The 18214-nt window shown below is 39.5% G+C and overlaps 1 protein-coding gene across 1 annotated transcript in view; it reads left to right on the top strand.

The window, feature by feature from the left end:
• LOC119154889 (mucin-5B) overlaps positions 1-18214 on the top strand; it is a 43912-nt gene that overhangs the window by 381 nt on the left and 25317 nt on the right. The window contains exons 2-15 of the mRNA XM_037402872.1: positions 1411-1666; positions 3121-3235; positions 4600-4687; positions 6717-6850; positions 7247-7472; positions 8240-8365; positions 9120-9237; positions 10472-10610; positions 11202-11303; positions 12338-12407; positions 12663-12800; positions 13509-13673; positions 14530-14624; positions 16150-16276. Coding sequence (XP_037258769.1) covers positions 1411-1666; positions 3121-3235; positions 4600-4687; positions 6717-6850; positions 7247-7472; positions 8240-8365; positions 9120-9237; positions 10472-10610; positions 11202-11303; positions 12338-12407; positions 12663-12800; positions 13509-13673; positions 14530-14624; positions 16150-16276 — 1899 coding nt within the window. The remainder of the gene's footprint in view (positions 1-1410; positions 1667-3120; positions 3236-4599; positions 4688-6716; positions 6851-7246; positions 7473-8239; positions 8366-9119; positions 9238-10471; positions 10611-11201; positions 11304-12337; positions 12408-12662; positions 12801-13508; positions 13674-14529; positions 14625-16149; positions 16277-18214) is intronic.

Here is an 18214-nt window from a genome sequence, read left to right as displayed (position 1 = left end):
AGCGACATCCTTTTCAACACATTTCACATGCAGTCTCTATAGAAGTATGTTACTGTAGTGCCTGCTAGGCTTGACTGCCCAGTGTGAAATACTGCATTAGGAGTAATCACGGTCTTTGTGGTCTGCTGCACTGTTACCTCCTGGTTTAGTTTTGAATGTCTTAATCTTCTCCCAGTCGCTTAATACATTAACAATGAATGTGACAGTTATTGCTGTCTTAGTAATTCTAGTAACTCAACTTCCAAGAATCACCAAACTTTCTAGTTTCCCCTCATTATTGTGTACAAAAGTGCTAGATCACCATAATCCACTTTAGTGCTGCAAACACCTAAAGCAAATTTTTGAAGAGTCACTTTAAAAAGCTGTTTCTGTAAGGACTTCTTGGCACTCGAGTTTGTGTTGCCCATTTCTAACATCAAGTTCTGAATTTTTCAGTGTTCCCTTGCTGGTTATTAGGTAAGAATATTTTAATAATATTTTAGAGTTCACTGGGTACATTAATGACTGGTTTTTATTTGATCTGTGGTGGATGTTACTATATTGATTTTCCTAAACAGGCTACATAAACAACATAAAGAAATTTGCCCTTTTTCATTTGTCAGTCTTTCAGATGGGCCTGGAAGAAATGCTAAAAGCATTTTGTAGCAAGCTTATTTAATTCAAGGTGATTCATACTGGCTTTGTGCAGCTTAGTGGTGTGAACACTACTTTCTGAAGTGATGTCTTCTATGCACTTGAAGTACGTGTCAATACCTTCAGCAGAGGTACAGCTCAGAGGTCTAAGGCATGAGTTCTGGTTGAGATGAGAAACTAGCTCTGAGCTGACTGTTGCAGCTGGTGGCAGCCTTAACTGCTGAGATCAGCAGCTGCCATTTTGCTGAAGAGTCACACCACCTGTGGTATCTCCTGGAAGGGACTCCGTTCAAGGCTTTGGACCAAACTCTTGCCTGTGTTAAGAAGCAGGAATACAAAAGCAGAAATGAGATTTAGGCAGGCAGGATGGGATCCCCCTCACTTTAGATATCTACAGTGTAAAGGTATCTAAAGTATACATGCCAATGGGTGCCATTCTACATGGGCACCCCTCAGCAACCTTTATAGACAATGGAGAGAAACATGCAGTCTTAGAGCATGTTCTTCCTAGGCAGGTATGTAAGGTGGGGAAGCTGAACCTCTTCTGCTTCTCACTGTTAACTTCAAAGGAGCCTGGGCTCATCTTCTTATGTTGGAGGTATCTCTGGCATGGACTTCAAAAGTTCAGTGTGATGAAACTCCTTCTCACAAACTAGTATTTTCCAGGGGTTAACATTTTTGCCTTTGAAAATCTATCCTTTAATGTCTTTCAACAAAAAAAGAGAACCTCATGTGGGATGAATTTCTAAGCTCCCCTCCTATGACTTCTTTCTTTAGTCCAGGTCTCTACTGTCAGTAGGAGTGAGTGTGCTACCTGGGGCAATTTCCACTTTCATACATTTGACCATGTTAAGTTCAATTTTCCTGGAACCTGCACATATGTCTTCGCTTCACACTGCAATGACAGCTACCAGGACTTTAACATCCAGATCAGACGCAGTGACAAGAATAACTTCTTGGTCTACTTCACTGTCATCATTGATGGAGTGATCTTGGAGGTGAAGGAGACAGGCATCACAGTGAATGGGAACAAGTAAGTAAAGACCATACTGTTGTTTTGTTGTGCAGCAGGTTTTTTACTATATATTAGCAACAGGTGTCTGTCTAGGAAGCGGTCCTACGCTGTAGAGGTGCAAATGGCTGTGTGTGATACGTTTGTAGCACTTTGAACAGGCTATTGCAAAAGGTCCGCTCCATTGTGGTGGAAGAGACAAGAAGCATGTAAACTACATCTCCTAGGGATCCACATCAACATGATAAGCAAAAAGCAATATGTATGTTATAAAAACAAAATGTGTAAGTTTCCTTAATGTTGCTTTGATTTGGGAGGGAGGGGTGAAGGGAAGGACATAACATCAACACTTCGTTTATAGAAAATTCTGTAGAAACTTTGTATCTTTTTTCTCATAACATGATGTCTGTGGTAGTGACCCTACTGTTGTATGTTGCTGTTCAGGAAAAGATGATCCTTTCAGAAAAAGTTTTCCCTTTCCAGATAATTAGTCTAGAAAATTGCCTTGCTTTTCAGATCACAGCTTGCCTTGTGATCTTCTTACACAAAAGACAGAAGTTTCAGAAGTCAAAATCCGTACCTTTAATTCCAATGTGAAATGGACCAGAAAGCAAACTGCAAGCAGAAGGGTAAAACTACTCCATAAATAAAAAGTCATATTCAACAGTAGCTGAAAGTCGCACACAATTTTAAGGGCAGCCCTCATGAGAAGTGCAGTGACCTGCTCCCAGCATATAGGTACCAAGGGCCAAGGCAAGCTTTGACTCTAGGAAAAACCCTCATGATCTTGTTGGACAGAAAACTGTAATCATATGGGCTATCTTATCTTGACAGCTTTCTAGAAATGACCAAATATAGAATAGCATCACTCAGTTGTAATTATAGTAGCAAAGCCTAGGTGTATCTTTTAAATCAAAGGGGCAAGAAATCTCCTTTTAGCCATTTTCTGATTTTCTAAGTTTTTCAGGCTCTGGGAAAATGAACAGTAATTGTCTTGGTGAGATTAAAAAAGTTGTGTAGGTCTGAGTCACATCAGTACATGAGTGACAGAACAGAGCTCTTTTCACACCTTTGTGAATCCCAAATGTCAGAGAAAGCCTGGAGGGATAATAAGAACCTGCAGCATCCTCATGTGGAGGGCCATTTTCCCAGTATTGTGATCTTCTTATAACCTTTAAGGTTAGGTCCTCAGGATATAAAAACAAGCAGAGCTGCATTAGTATCAGCTGAGTGGCTGCAGTATTGACACACTCATGACCAAAATAAATTGTTGATTAAGGTTGGTAAAAAGTCACAGTGGACAAGGTGATCATGCATAAATTAAATGCATTGTGTGGATGAAGGCTGACTTTGAAAAGAGTATCTCCATGGCTTATTTAGCTCCTTTTGGCTCTAGTTTTTCTTCCTGTATCTCTGAGAGAATTTCATCAGTCTTTTCTTTCAATGCAATCTGTTTTGTTCCCTCCAATTTCCAGGATCCCCATGCCTTTCAGCTTGAAGAGCATCCTGATTGAGGACACCTGCACTTACTTCCAAGTCACTTCCAAGCTGGGCCTGACACTCAAGTGGAACTGGGCTGACACTCTCCTAGTATGAACAGCCAGTTAGTTGTTTTTCTCTTGGTGAACCTCATCAGTGATGAAAAGCAGAGTTGGACGCAGGCACTGTGTTGATATAAGAGACTGGGGAGGGGAGGTATCACTGTATCCATAAGCTGGTAGGGACATACCAAACTAGGTAGTAGTTTCATGGGGCAGGGGCATAGAGTCACAACCCCCAGGCCTTCCCAACTCATTTTATGTGACAAAAGGTGTCCCTGTTAACCCTGGAGATAGCACCCCTGTAATTACCTGCTTCCTCTATGGGGTGCTGGCAGCAGCACAGCTAGTCCATCCAGCTCTGACTTGTTAATTACCCTCTTGTCTTGATGTACATTTTGTGTGGGAAACTAATATCCTGTGGCCAGTTCAGACAATGGCCTCTCTCATTCCAAAGCCTTGCGATGTGGGACTTCCCCTCTCTGTGTCCACCCCAAAATAATCCTCTTCTGCAACACTGTATTTGCACTAATGGGTGTGAACAGTTAACCTCCACAGTTAGGACTGAGATATTAGATAAAGGAAAGTTGCACGTTCAGAGAGACAGGGAGAGGGTAGATGGTGAATAGAGAAAAAATAATCAGGAAGCAATCAAGTAGTATTCAAATTCTGATTTAATGAAGTATTTCCTTCCCCCCTTCCCCTCTACTAATTAGTACCTGAAGTATTACAAGCATCCCCTGTAGAGTGGATACACTTTTAGGGTGACACACTTGTAGGAAAAGCACTGCCTATTTTTGGTGCTACCTCCAAGTACTACCTCCAGTACTACCCTCCAAGCATGAGGGAGTGATTAGGTGCAGTAGTTTTGTCTAGCAAGGCAATAATGTTCTAACCTGGCTTTTTATTCCCCCAAGTATGGGCAGAATAGGTTACACTGGACAGACCCACCCCTAGAAAATCTATGAAGTGTCCCATTTAGCCTATGGACTAGAAAAAGCTTTAGATGTGGTTAAAAAATGACCAGAAGCTGCTTCTTCACAGCATCGAGCTTCACAGCAGTTACCTCACCTGCCCAGAGTGAAGCTGTGGTACCTTGCAAGAGGTACCACATGCCTATATACCACTATCTCTATACTGGGAGACACTGGTCCAAGGACTTCTCCAGTGTTCAGCACGCTTCATTTAGCTCCTTAGTAGCTAGGAATGACAATTGCTAGAGGATTATCTTCCTATTTAAATTCAACCTGTCTGCAGTTAAGTTTTATGGCAGGTTTGTAACAGAAGACTGCTACAAATGAATAACAAGCATTTCTGCTATGGTGCTTTTCTATTGTGAATCGCTTTGTAACATGTGCTGCTGATGTGGGGAAAAGCCTTTAAGCTCTGGGCTTTCTCTTTCCTTTTGTTTTGTAGCTGGACCTCGAAGAAACATATAAAGAGAAAATATGTGGTCTGTGTGGGAACTATGATGGCAGTGAGAAGAATGATTTGATTTTGGATGGTAGGCCATGATTACAGCATATTCCACATAGAACAGAACTCTTAATATGTGACACAAAACTTGGTATCTGTTTCCTCAAAGCAGAGTTTCAGATTTCCTGACAGGCACTCTGAAATACATGAGCATTTCCATATACAGGAGATGTATTTTAAGAAGTTCTGGGGTGATTTGGATTTCTCTGCCATTTGCAAACTTGCAAGTCTCAAACTTCTTTGACCCAAATTAATTGCCTGGCTATCACGCAGCAACATCGCCTGGTTTCCCACTGATAGTAGCAACCTTTCAGGAACTTGTAGTCTCAAATCAGGCACAAGTACGATTTGTGTCCTTCCATTTTCACCATTTTATAGTTGGGTATCAAATGTGGTTATGTTTGCCTCTGTAATGAAATGAAAGCACCATCACTAAGCCAGAGAGATTTCACTGAGCATCTTTGCAGAAACCGTGGTGCCATCCACTGATACCTTCAGATATTGCACTGAACTGGAAAGAGGCCAACACAGCAGAGCTGAGGCTACAGTCCTGCAGCAGGTAGAATGAGTGGAAAGAAACCTGCATGCTGAGATAATAGCTGCAGGACTGAAGCCAAAGTTACGTCACCCCTTCATATAATACCTGGGCTTCTTAAGTCACCAGAAAACTATTGTCGTCTACCTCACCTATTCAGAAAGAATCCTGAGATTTGATTAAAAAATACCACTTGTAGCAATAGATTTGGCATTCATTTTCGTATTTCATATTAAGCTTTTTGAATGCATCTTAGTCATGTTTCTGCCCGTTACTTCACAAGCGCAACAGGCAAAAACTAAAGCTTGCTGATTTTTTCTGAAGAAAGTTAGCTACTGAGAAGCATTGCTCTAAGAAAAACAGGCTCTCCTTTTATGCATCTGGTTCAAGTTATCATCTGGATAACAAGTTTCCACACCCAGGGGTCAGGTGGCCTCCTATATCCCTCCTCTCTGCTGTGAACGCATCCTTCTCCCTGGGCTGAGCAGGCAGCAGTCGATCTGCCTGCCCAGCTTAATATCCACTGGGCATAAAGGTCCAAATTCTTTCAGACTCTTTTCTCTTAAGGAAAAAAAATTATCAGGAAGAAAAATCTCATTTCTGCATGAAGCAGCTCATTTTAAGATTTTATTCTTTATATTCTTTAATGTCAATTGAGATCTTTGACAAATCACATAGCTCCAAGAGCTCAGGGCTTTAGAAAGACTTCTATTTCCAGAAAAGTTAGTGGTAAAACACCTGGAAATAACATTTTTGTGGAAGTAATTCTCTCAGACCTGCATTTAGTTAAGGGACTGAACCATTATAAGAGAACAGACCTGGTCACCTGGTCACAAATCTGTCTATAAAACCTTTTTTTTTAAAAAAAAAAAAAAAAGAGAGAGAGAGAGAGAATGGCAATTTATGCATACTCTCCATAAAAATGTGTAAATTTCAAACTTTGTTGCAAAAATTTCTTGCATCCAGGATCAAGTCTCTGGTAATGCTTTGGGAAAATGCACCCCTTTACGTAGTGTAATAGTTAACATACATGTATTTTGTGCCTGTCTTCCTCTTGCTCCCTCTTCCTATCCTTTGTTGCCTGTAAAAAGTAATAGACTTCCAGATGAATACAAACGCACTGCATCTAATGCTGTGCTAAATTTACGTTTTGATAGAAGGCAAACTAAAATGTACAATAATTACACAAGTGAATGCAAAACTGTAAGTTCAAATACACCCACAATGAACAGAAGTCTTTGGAAGTGATCAGGTGCAATAAGAAAGGTCAAGAGTCTCATGTGAACATAAATGCCCAGGCTGACAGCAGATCCTGATACAAATGTGCTGGATTCCTGGCTGTAGCTCAACAGAAGTTATATCAGGCTGTCATTCACTATAATAATGGATGCTGTACTTAAATTTGGGTGTTTGGTGAAGAGCATACTGTCTTAGAGCCCAAAGATTAAGTGCATCTTTATAACTCACTACCTGATCTACAGAATTGCAGGCAGTTACTCAGATGCCTCTGGGGATTTTACAGGGTATAAAATGCATCCAAGGCAATTTGGGAACTTCCACAAAGTAGAAGATCCATCAGAAAAGTGTGCAGATGTGAGTCCAGATGACCACACTGGAAGACATCCTAGAAGGGAAGACCATAGATGCAGTAAATATGTAAGTATGTGTGGCTGAGAAGTATAAACCCTCCTGAACTGCAGCCCTGGAAAAACTGTGTTGAAACAAACGTTAATTATAGAACATGCACCATACTGAATTTTTCAGGAGCCTACCCATGAGTCTGACCAACATGTTGATCTTATAACTGAAATATCTCATTACAGTATAAAAGAAATAGATACTGGGAAAATGCACATTTGAATGACAGCTTCCAGTCCAAGAAAAAGGACCCCATGACATAAAGTTAGACTGGATAATCTCCAAAAGTCCCTTCCAATCTGAATTATCCTGTGACTCTGGCATCACACCATCAAAAATTGCGTTGCACATCCATAAACCTGAAAGCTGGTAAAATTTCAAGCGTTGCTTTTCTTTCCCTTTTCTCATTTACAGAAAACAAAATGCAAGAAACTTATGTCCCGTTTTGGAAACTGCCCCAAAGTGGTTGCATTTGATGACTATGTAGAGACCTGCACTGAGGATATGTGCCACTGTGTAGTTAATTCTTCTCACTCTGATTTGGTTTCCAGCTGCATATGCAGCACTTTAAACCAGTACTCTCGAGACTGTGTCCTCAGGAAGGGAGACCCTGGGGAATGGAGAACCAAAGAACTTTGCTGTAAGTAACTGCTGCTCTGGAGATTTCTTTCAGGTTAGACATATACACATGTATTCTGATCCCAGCAGAGCAAAGCCGGGAGCTCTGCTAACTACTGTGAACCAATCTGTAGAAGTACTTTGACAGAAACATTGTTAATAGAAAAGCTTCTGCAAATTTAACTTGATTTTGCTCCTTAAATTAGAAATATATCTTAATATTGTCCCCCTCCTCCTTATGGCTAAGTTCTCTCCAGTTCTTTTTTTGATTTACCAGGCACAGTTAACTCATAAAGAGCCTAGACTGAGAAGTCTAATGAGTTTGTCCTTACTGTATCCTGTGCTTTCATACTTGGTAGTTGCAGCTACAGAGCAGGAAATCACTAAATCCAGGGGGAAGGCTACAGGTAGTTCTCCCAAACTGCTGGTGTGCATTGGGATAGGAAATTAATACCAGAATGACTGATGCTTCAGGCAAAAATAAACTATTATGACTCCAAAAATGATTCTGTTGTCCTTTGCTTGTATCATGACTTCCGCCAACCTTGAGCTAGTAAAATAATGTGAAATAATTTATATTTCCCAGCAGTACTGTTTTCTCCAAACATGAAGTAAAAGTGCCCATTAAAAGTTCCTTTAGAGATTAAACAAACATGACACATCTGGATAGAAAGTTTTGCAAACAAGATATGGGGGAAAGGCGGAAGAAGGAGTTGGGTAGTGATACAATTACTTGAGAGCTCTTATAAATACATCATTAACATACCCTGTTTTCATTTGGTCTTACAGATCAGGAATGCCCAAACAACATGGAGTACATGGAATGTGGAAACTCCTGTGCTGACACGTGTGCTGACCCAGAAAGGAGCAGGATCTGTAAAGCCCCGTGTACAGATGGCTGTTTCTGTCCTCCTGGTAAGGCAGTTCACTTCTTCCGATGGGTCACACACAGAGAGAGGTTGGCCCCTTTCAGTTAGTGGCATTTTTTTTTCTTTAACATTTTATACTAACACCAATGAATAAACTGTTTCTTCTAGCATAATTTAACAACTTTCTTGAAAGAACCGGATCTCTAAAGATTCAAGATCCTGACACTGGAGGAAGGGAGAGAAAAGATTTCTAAGGACTAGAAAGAAAAAAATGGTACAGATGTGGAAAAAGGAGAGGTTTTCATTAGACAGTAAGAATGTAGGTGATGTCTGGTGAGGTGCCTCCCTGTTAATAGGCTAGATTTTGCTGGAGGTTAAGTTACACAGAAGGTCACATATGCATAAATGCATTGCCAGGTATGTACACATGTAAATTTGCACATGAAGTAGAAGCTAAGATGCAGGTCTGATTCCTGTTAGATTCACTATGAGAAAAGGATGGAAACTGGCTCACATGCTTGCAATCTGGCACTTGATGATCCTGCTCACAGTGACAAATTTCAGTAACATGCAGTGATACTCTTTGGGGTTTACATTGCTTTCATTTCAGCTTAGTATAAAATGTTTCCCATCCGTTACCACCTGAAAGAGCCTGGTGCGGTGTTTTCCTTAGAACACATCCCATTCATTTACAGAAATGCTGAATACTCACTCCAGAGTTGTTTTGTTATGTGTGTCTTCCTTGATAGTGTTGCCTAGACTCACCAAAGGAATATTAACTAGACAATGTGTCTGAACAGGAACTATCCTTGATGACCTCGGTGGCAAAAAATGTGTCCCCAGAGACAGCTGCCCCTGTATGTTTCAAGGCAAAGTCTACTCATCTGGAGAGACTTACTTCACTCCCTGCCAGAACTGGTAATGTTGTAAATTGCACTGTGATTGCACTAACAAGGCAGAGGCATTTATTTCAGAGTGTTGATGAGCTGCATCCTGTTCTTTTCTCCTTTTTTTTTTTTTTTTCCTATTCCTAATATTTGTCTTAAATAATAATGCAAAGCCTGAGTCTGAATTTCAACAGTACATGAAAATTTGGAAATTCTCAGCCTCACACAGTTGCCACCCTCGACTGGAACTGCAAAAACTGAGCTCAAGGTTTCAGAATGCAGAAAAATGAGACTCCTCACTATTTAGTTCAGAGGCATTGGCCACTAAAGTGAGGCAAGGAGTCATGTTAATGAGTTACATTTCCAACCATTAGATCTACAAGAGCTGTTTCAAAGTCCTGATCCTTGAGAACGATTTGATACAGAAAAAACCCTGTAGCTTGAACCCATCTCCACTCTGCACTAGTGAAAGGTGATAAGACCTCAGGTATATTATTCTCAAAACAATTTTATTTCTTACTCTGATACCCATCTAGCGAATGAACAGTTGTATGTGTTATTTGGGCTCCCATGAGACAGCTTCGTTTCTTCACCATAGGCTTAACCTTTACTATAGGGAGTAATGAAATATGCCGTTGTACATGGTGGGATAGGCCAGATGTTCAGCAAACCCCTTTGGATTGAATATTTCCTGCATTTTGAGGAAATAGTCATAAAAAACTGCAATTTTGAGGAACTGAACTTGATGAGTAGTGGGTGGGTCCCATATATTCACATCCTCACTCTTCCCAAACCCTGAGCTGAATGTTGCTGGGTTGTTCCCCTCCTGTGGGCACAGCTCTAAGAATTGTAACTGCTCATTATTTCAGGTCCTTCACAGTTAGTTGCTGAAATATTGCATCAGGAACTTGCTGAATAGTTGCATCAGTAGCATGAAATGTTGCAAGATCCTGCTTAAAGAGGTTCATTCCTTCTTTCTTTAAAAACTCAAGTAAACAATTTATAGGCCCTGAAAAACATTTCTTGCCTGGCCAAGTCGGTGTCTTTCTGAAGGAGCTAGGCCGAAGCCTAGTGCAGTTAACTCTCTCATTGAGAAGCATTCAACCTTCACACTTCAAGGGTTTAATATAAAGTCTTAATTCCACAGGGATTTAATAAGCAGCCAAATGAAAAGCTAAAAAGACAAAAAGGGTGTCATCTGTGCAGATGTTTTGAAGTTTTAAACCTATGTTTTTTCTGACTGCTCCTTTTTGGGTTTTGTACAGTACTTGCAAAGGAGGCCACTGGAGCTGTATCTCTCTGCCCTGTTCTGGAACTTGCAATATAGATGGAGGATTCCATATAACAACATTTGATAACAAGAGATTCAATTTTCATGGCAACTGCCATTATGTCTTAGCTAAGGTATGAAGAATCTCCCATTTCACTCCTAAATCTCTTGAGTAGCATGAGGCATTAAACTGTACTGGAGCTTTCTATGACTTAATTAAATGGCACCAATCCAGCAAAGCACTTCAACACATGCTCAGTCTTAAACCTCATAAATTTTCCCATTTGCAATGGATTGCAAGTCAATTGCTTGATGCTTAGCATCGAAGTTTTGCAGCGTCGTCATGGTTTTATAACTTTTTTAAAAAAATGATTTAATTTTCTTAACGGATGTATTAGCCAAGATTAAAGCATTTCTCCTGAAGCTTTTTTCATGTATGACTGTCAAAAGGAAGTGGATGAGCAAAAGTTCCTACAAAAAGATTGAATTCCACATGACTGTCTGCAAATACACAGTGCACACAGGTTGATAGCAAGGAAACAGAGTGTAGCAGTAAATGTCACTGATTTTGGCAATGAAATGAAGCAGTCTGCAATCAGAGATTAAATGCCCCAGTTCTTTCATTATTCCATGGTAGCCTTTCAGAGACTCCTTTTTTCTCTTCTAGCTCCTTTCCTGCAATATGCTAACAATGCCTGCACATCCCCTTTCTCATGTCTTTTCAGAATACTGATGACACATTTGTAGTGATTGGAGAGATCATCCAGTGTGGGACATCAAAGACAATAACTTGCTTAAAGAATGTATTAGTCACACTAGGAAGAACTGTAAGTAACTTGCTTTAATTAGTTACACATAATATGTCACTTTTATTTAGGTTCAAGGTGCAATTTCTGTAGCACTGTGGACTCATTTTGGTCTCTTGCTGTTGCGAGACTGCAAGATTAATACCAGCAGATGATGCCGTGCTTGTGTTTATTGGTTTTGTTCTGGCAGAGTTACTTCCTTTCCAGTTATTTTTGATTCTGGCTTTTCCATTTTCTTTAGAGGTAGATGGATAAAAATTATCCTTGTCAGCTTTCCCACTCTTTTCCATTACTTCAAACATTTTAATTTCGTTCTTTTTTAAAGATGAAGTTTTCTACAAGAAAAGATCCCCTTCTTTTCACAGCAGTTCTGAGTCTTGTAGTTTTTCCTAATGCATCGAGTGAAGTAGAATTTTCCAAATGAAGGCCAAAGGCCCCTCCCACTGAAGATTATGCCATGATTTAAAACTAATTCAGTGGAAGCTGAGTTAGGGCTGGTATTTATGCACTCTTAATGTTACACAGATTCATTCTGTTCACCTGGTATTTAACTGGTGCAGTCCTAACCTTGTTAGGAGATCAAACATACTAACCTCCCTCTACAGTTAACAGAGGAAGATGGGGATTTCCAAAGGACATTAGCCCACCTAAGGTATGAGCTGTTCTGGAGGGGCCTGTCTCCATCCATTAACTAGTGAGGCAGTTTGCATCAGACAGCTCTCGTTTTGGGTATGTTACATTTTCAGTGAGAGGGATCTAAACCTACACATAATATCTCACATGCAGTTCTCAAAAAGAAAACCTCTAGGTGTGTGAGAACACTCAATCAGAGCTGTTGCTTATGGAGAGGGCTTTATATTTTTTGTTATGGCCTAGAGATTTGCTCTGCATTACTGTATGGCATCAAGACACCAAGTTACATTGACCCTAGAGGTGATCATGTTTTGAAGACACTACTTCGTAATGCTTAATGAAGCTTGTCAGGTTGCTGTCATCTGTATCATGCCATATGCATTCACTACTGTGGGCTTTTTCTTTTTATTTTTTCCCAGCAGACTATAAAAATATGTTCCTGTGGAAATATTTACATGAACAATTTCATTGTGAAACTGCCAGTAAGCAAAGGTAAATATCCTTCTTCACATCTTCCCCAGACTAACCTACACCTATTTAAAGAGGGATTCCAGCTCCTTTCTCTGAAAAAAACCCTCGATCCTACTCATTGTTAGGTCATTTGCCTTAGGTGGATACTAGGTCTGGGACTGCCTGGGAATTCCTGTGTTATACTGGATGCACTGATAGATGGAAGTTCCTGTTTACTCAGCTTCATAAAGATTTGCAAGTGCGTGCACCTCTTTCTTTTCTTTTTTCCCTCTTTAGATGGTGTCACCATCTTCAGACCCTCTACTTTTTTCATCAAAATCTTGAGCTCAACTGGAGTACGGATTCGAGTGCAAATGAAACCTGTAATGCAGCTCTCCATAACAGTTGATCATTCTTACCAGAATCGCACATCTGGTAGGGGACACAATGCTCTTTCAGTTTGCTCTTAAACTGAGTTATAGCTGATTGTCTATCACTTAGAGTGAGCAAATAATTTGATTTTATATTGAATTTGGTATGTTAGAACCCCTGGTTAAATCTATAACCTTCCTGAAACAAAGTATTGGCTAAACTCTTCAATTTGCTGAAGAAAATTAGATAATCTCTGTGATGTTTAGTGTGTGCAGGTCCTTTAGACTATCTGTAAAAGCAGGCCTTCATCAGAAATTTGCAAGATGCAGACCATGCTCTTGGTTTTGCCTCCAATCTCCTGTTTACATCATGTAAGCTTTTTTTTTTTGCTTCTGTTTCCTATCTGTTTAATGGGATTATATCCTGTCTCTCCAACCCACATTGTTTTGCTTTTGCAGTTTCCTTTGTGTATAAGCCTTTGGGAAAGGCACTCCTCTGCCTGCCAGTGTTTACTGAAGCACATTTAAGCAGCTTCCAATCTCTGTGCTATTACTAAGTGCTACTGTAATGCAGAAAAATAGTAATTACATTTTAAACACAGGGTCCTGTCTGATGTGTGGGAACATCAGGAAGTCTCTGAAGGAAAAACTTCTCTCAGATGAGGTCCATTATAGACCTAAGAATATTCATCTAGAAGCCATTTCTTTTTCCACTGATGTAGTGATTTCTTCTTTCCTTCTGCCTTATTTTTTTTCTTGCAACCCACACAAGGTCTTTGTGGCAATTTCAATAACATCCATACTGATGACTTCAGAACAGTCACTGGAGCTGTGGAAGATTCAGCTTCTGCTTTTGGTAACTCATGGAAAACCAGAGCCAGCTGTTATGATGTTGAGGACAGCTTTGAAGATCCTTGTTCAAACAGTGTGGATAGAGGTAGCAGGCTTTTCATTCCTGGGTTATCAGTACTAAATAATTTTCACATGACAGATAACCAAAAAAGCTTTAGAAATCTCATAAACATCAAAAGCTGCTGCCTTTGAGGGTGTTACTAGAAAGAACACATTGGGTTTTGCAGGTCTGTAAGGTGACAGCTTTGCTTTTAAACAAAAGGACTGCAGTGCTGGTGAAAGAGTCAGCAACTTCACTGATGACTTGAAAAGCACACACAGCATCAGTGAGAACAATTTAGGTTTAAGGCAGAGTGTACTTTTTTGTTAATATTTGGGCAAGGTTTTCATCCAATCTAGGTTGTTGTAGCTGTGCTGAAGTCAAAAGGACTGTGTTATCAACAGTACTGACTTCAGCAAGCGTTGTACTGTACTAGGTGCCCTGTCTAGTTTCTCACTTTGACTGGGTCTGGGTATATATAGGATTCAGACTGTACTCTCCTAGGTATGGCCACATGTAATTAAAGCTGCAGCTTATAGCCATACAGCTCACTGATGAATACATGCTTGAAGTGATTGCTTGACTGTTAAGAATTGCCTGACTCTAAAGAATTAGGGAAGTTAGATGGAGAACAATGAAAATGGGGAGGTTTTACAGGTGTTCTACAAATACAGCCACAGTAATAGTGTTATTACTTGGAAGGTGAAACCTTTAGGGAGATGGCTGGTCACCCATCCAACTACGCTTGTCACCTTGATTTGTTGATGCCCCATATTTATTTCCAGCATTATCTGAACACTTCAGGACATTCTAGGTCTGTGTGATACCTGATAAGAATATTGATTCAGATAGTAAATGTGGTTTAAGTGACTATGGACAACTATATTTTTTCCCACTTCAGAAAAATTTGCCCAGCATTGGTGTGCTCTTCTGTCTAATACAAGCAGTGTGTTTGCTGCCTGCCATTCTGTTGTAGACCCTTCTGTGTACATCAAGGTAAGGCACTGGTCTAAATGGGTGCTTTAGTGTAGTCCAGATACTGATCCACCATGAAGATACCCTGGCCTACAGGGGTGAAATAAATTACAGTAATGCCTGTTTGTAAAGAAGTTCACTGATACCCATGAGAAAAATAACAAAATGAGAATTTATGCAAGATATGATGGGCCTTTTTGGCTACAGGCCTGAAAGTACTGACTGCCGTCACTGACAGTTCTGTTGCATGATCCAGAAGCAAAGTAAGAAAAAACAGGTTTACTGTTTTTGAAATCCGTTCACTCTTTGAAAACCCAAATCATAGTTTCTGTGTGGAATTGACATGAGAGCTTTTTCAGCCCCATGGATTTCCTCTGCCTTGGTTTAAAATTCATGTCTAGGGGGAGAATAAATACTATATTTACATAATATCTTTCCCATTTATTACTGTAGAATCATGTTAGTCTCCTTGTATTTAGAATGCAAGAAGCCGTCCATAAGTACTGTTGATGTAGAGCTGTATAATGCTGTTGAGAAAGTTGGCTAAACTCAAGAGTTGCCACATTTATATGAATAATAAAGAAGTTTCTGCAAAACCACAGAAAAATCATGTAGGAGGCGTGGGTGATACAACTTACTGAGAAAATACCTGACCCTGAAATTTTGCCTAAAATTAATAAGTCTTCAGGCACCTTTAAAAATATGGCTTATGCTTTACCTCTCCCAAATTTCCCTCAGAAAGTATTTCTCCTTGAGAATTAACATTAAAAATAAATAAAACAGGAATTTGCAATTTTCAGTTAAGGAAAAGTAATAACCAATTTCTTATGGATTTGTCTGTTACCTCTGTTGATTTCTTCAGATTTTAAACCATGATTCATGGAAGCATTTTCCATGACATCAGTAATGGCAGGATAAGTCACCATCTGTGCAGTATGACTGTACTGGTTTTGAGTGACTAGCTGTATCTGCGTTTTTCTGTCCAGCCACCCAATTAAAAGAACTTGAGCTTTAATTCCCTTTGATAGTTACCTAACTAGTTCTTTAGATGCCATTACATATAACTCCGTATTAAACCATCTTCTATTATGCACTTGTCATTTAACTGGGTATCTTATATCTACACGCCCAGTAGGTACACAAGTGCCAGTCATCACTGTGCAATATTTTCAGTTCTTTATATTTTCAGATGACATATTTTGACATGTCCTAGTTTATACATCCTCATGGGAGGCTGCTATAGACATTTCTTAGTGCTTTAATGAACTATAGGTGCTCTTACCATTCTTACTATTCATCTACTCACGAGTGTTAGACATAACGTCATTGCAGTTGTCTGATTGTAACTGATTTCCTATTTCTCAGGTTTGCATACTATTTCATTAGCATACATTTTCTCTTAGAGATATTACAAATTAAGTTTCATTGGTAATAATACCTTTTTAAAGTATATTGGTTGACTACTTTTTTATTGCTATGTGATTCTCTGTTTCTTCTGTGAGCTGGACATAACAAATCAATACCCATATGCCTTTCTGTTCCCTAGAAATGTATGTATGACACCTGTAATACAGAGAAGAGTGAAGTTGCACTGTGTAGTGTGCTCTCTACTTACTCCAGAGACTGTGCTGCAGCAGGCATGACCCTGAAGGGCTGGAGGCAGGGCGTCTGTGGTATGCATCCTAACATACCTTGGGTAGGGCTATGGGGGAACAGCTTCAAGAGAGGCCACTCTCTGGCAGTCAATATCTTCTGTGCTTAGTCACCAAGTTTTGAAAAATACAATAAGCATATATTCTGTAAAAAACTTCTTCCTGCCAAAATCAGTTCATGTCTACTTCATGCTCTTATGATGCATGTTCCTTGTATAAAATATTAGGTTAATTCAATACTTAGAGAAGCAAAAGAGTATAAGGTGTATTAATCAAATCACAATGAGGAGCTGCAATTCGGTTAGTTTTGAACACATGGGCATCCCCATATATTTTAATTCTGATACCCTTTCTGCAGTTCATCTCAATGGTCTTGTCTCAGACATTGCCCATACGAATGGTATCACTCTCATTAACTGCATTTTTCCGTGTTGTAGTAAAATAGTAAAGTTTTTAATAAACATAATTTAGTGATATGTGAGAATGAGAAACTGTTTAAAGGCATATTCAGCTCAGGACTATCTAACAAATGAATGAAAGTTTCTTGGACCTTGTCACTAAATCATGGGTTTCGAGTCCACATATGTATAGATTTTTCTTTGGCACTGACGGAATTTATTATGAGATGGTATCAGAGCTGAGAATAAAATTCACAAGTCCCAGCTTCTGAATTTTACTTTAACATTTCCATTTTTCCATATAACAATCAGATAGTTCAAGTGAGATTTTCCTGTATCAACATGAAAATAGATGTATGGGTTTCTTGACTAATGACACATCTGAACAGGAAACATAACAAATATTTTTAATGGAGCTTTGATGCAGCTATGATCTATTTAATTGCCTGACTTAGGGGCTAGCTGGGATATTTAATAGAGACAAACAATGTAACTGGTATGGTGCTTTGTCAAAGGCATTTAAGATACAGTAAGAACAATCAAAAAAACCTCTACTGAAATAATTCAAAGGGAACATAGTGTAGTCCACAGCAAAATATCCTAGATTCATGCAGATTTATGTACTAGGTACAGTCCCTGTTTATCAAAAGCTTTATTATCAACACAGGATTGCTGACATTTTTAATGCCAAAGTGAGACTGGTTTGCAGCATGGGTTAGACTGGAGTCTGTGGACTCATGGCACAGTAGATAATATTGACCCAAACAGTGCAGTAACCTTGGGGAAAAAAATGCTAATGGTTTAATCAGCACAATCAGTTTAGGCCTTATTTAAGAACAAATAATTTTTCGGGAACATGCCTGTGATAAGATTGAAGGTTGTGCTATTCATGAGTGAAAGAATAAATGAGCCAGAACTGTAGCTCTCAGGGGCCTGTCCCGTTGTGGGGGTTGGAAAAGCTTTTCCAGCTCCTGTAGCTGTGTCCAGCTGTGCCAGGCTGCAGGCAGCGTCCAAGGCAGGTTATATCCTAAGAGGATGTCTACATTGCAGTCAGTAGAGTGTATGAAATAAGTAAACCCCACCAGCTAACTGTTGGCAGTCATGTATGTGACACAGTCTTTAGTGGAAGCATGAAACATTACTTTTGTTACTGGTTACCCAGAAGATCACTGGGGTTAGTAGCCTTTGCCAAGTCATGGCACTATTTTTTTTGCACTCCTTGTGCAAGCTAGCTTGAAGCTATCTTTGGTATGCTTATGTTCTCTGCACTCATGCCTTCAGTTATGATGTATGTAATTTAAGATACATATCTGTGACCATGAGTACTGTAATCAAATAGCCTTTCTCTTACCAGATCTTGCTTTACCAAAACTGACCTTTTTCTTCCATGAAAAATTAAAGAGAAAGTATACACATTGTTTTATTGCATTAACAGCTAGCAATTGAGACACCCATTCAGGTAAATCTGATGTAAACTTGTGTTCAACATCGTTATTCATATTTTTCTTATTTTGGCCTTTTTTGATGTAAGAGTACCAGTTTCTGCATCTTTATAGTATGC

The sequence above is a fragment of the Falco rusticolus genome, chromosome 10 (genome assembly GCF_015220075.1).
Source record: "Falco rusticolus isolate bFalRus1 chromosome 10, bFalRus1.pri, whole genome shotgun sequence".
Taxonomy (NCBI): domain Eukaryota; kingdom Metazoa; phylum Chordata; class Aves; order Falconiformes; family Falconidae; genus Falco; species Falco rusticolus.
The sequence above is the reverse complement of the archived record's forward strand: the minus strand, read 5'-3'. Positions and strand labels throughout refer to the sequence as shown.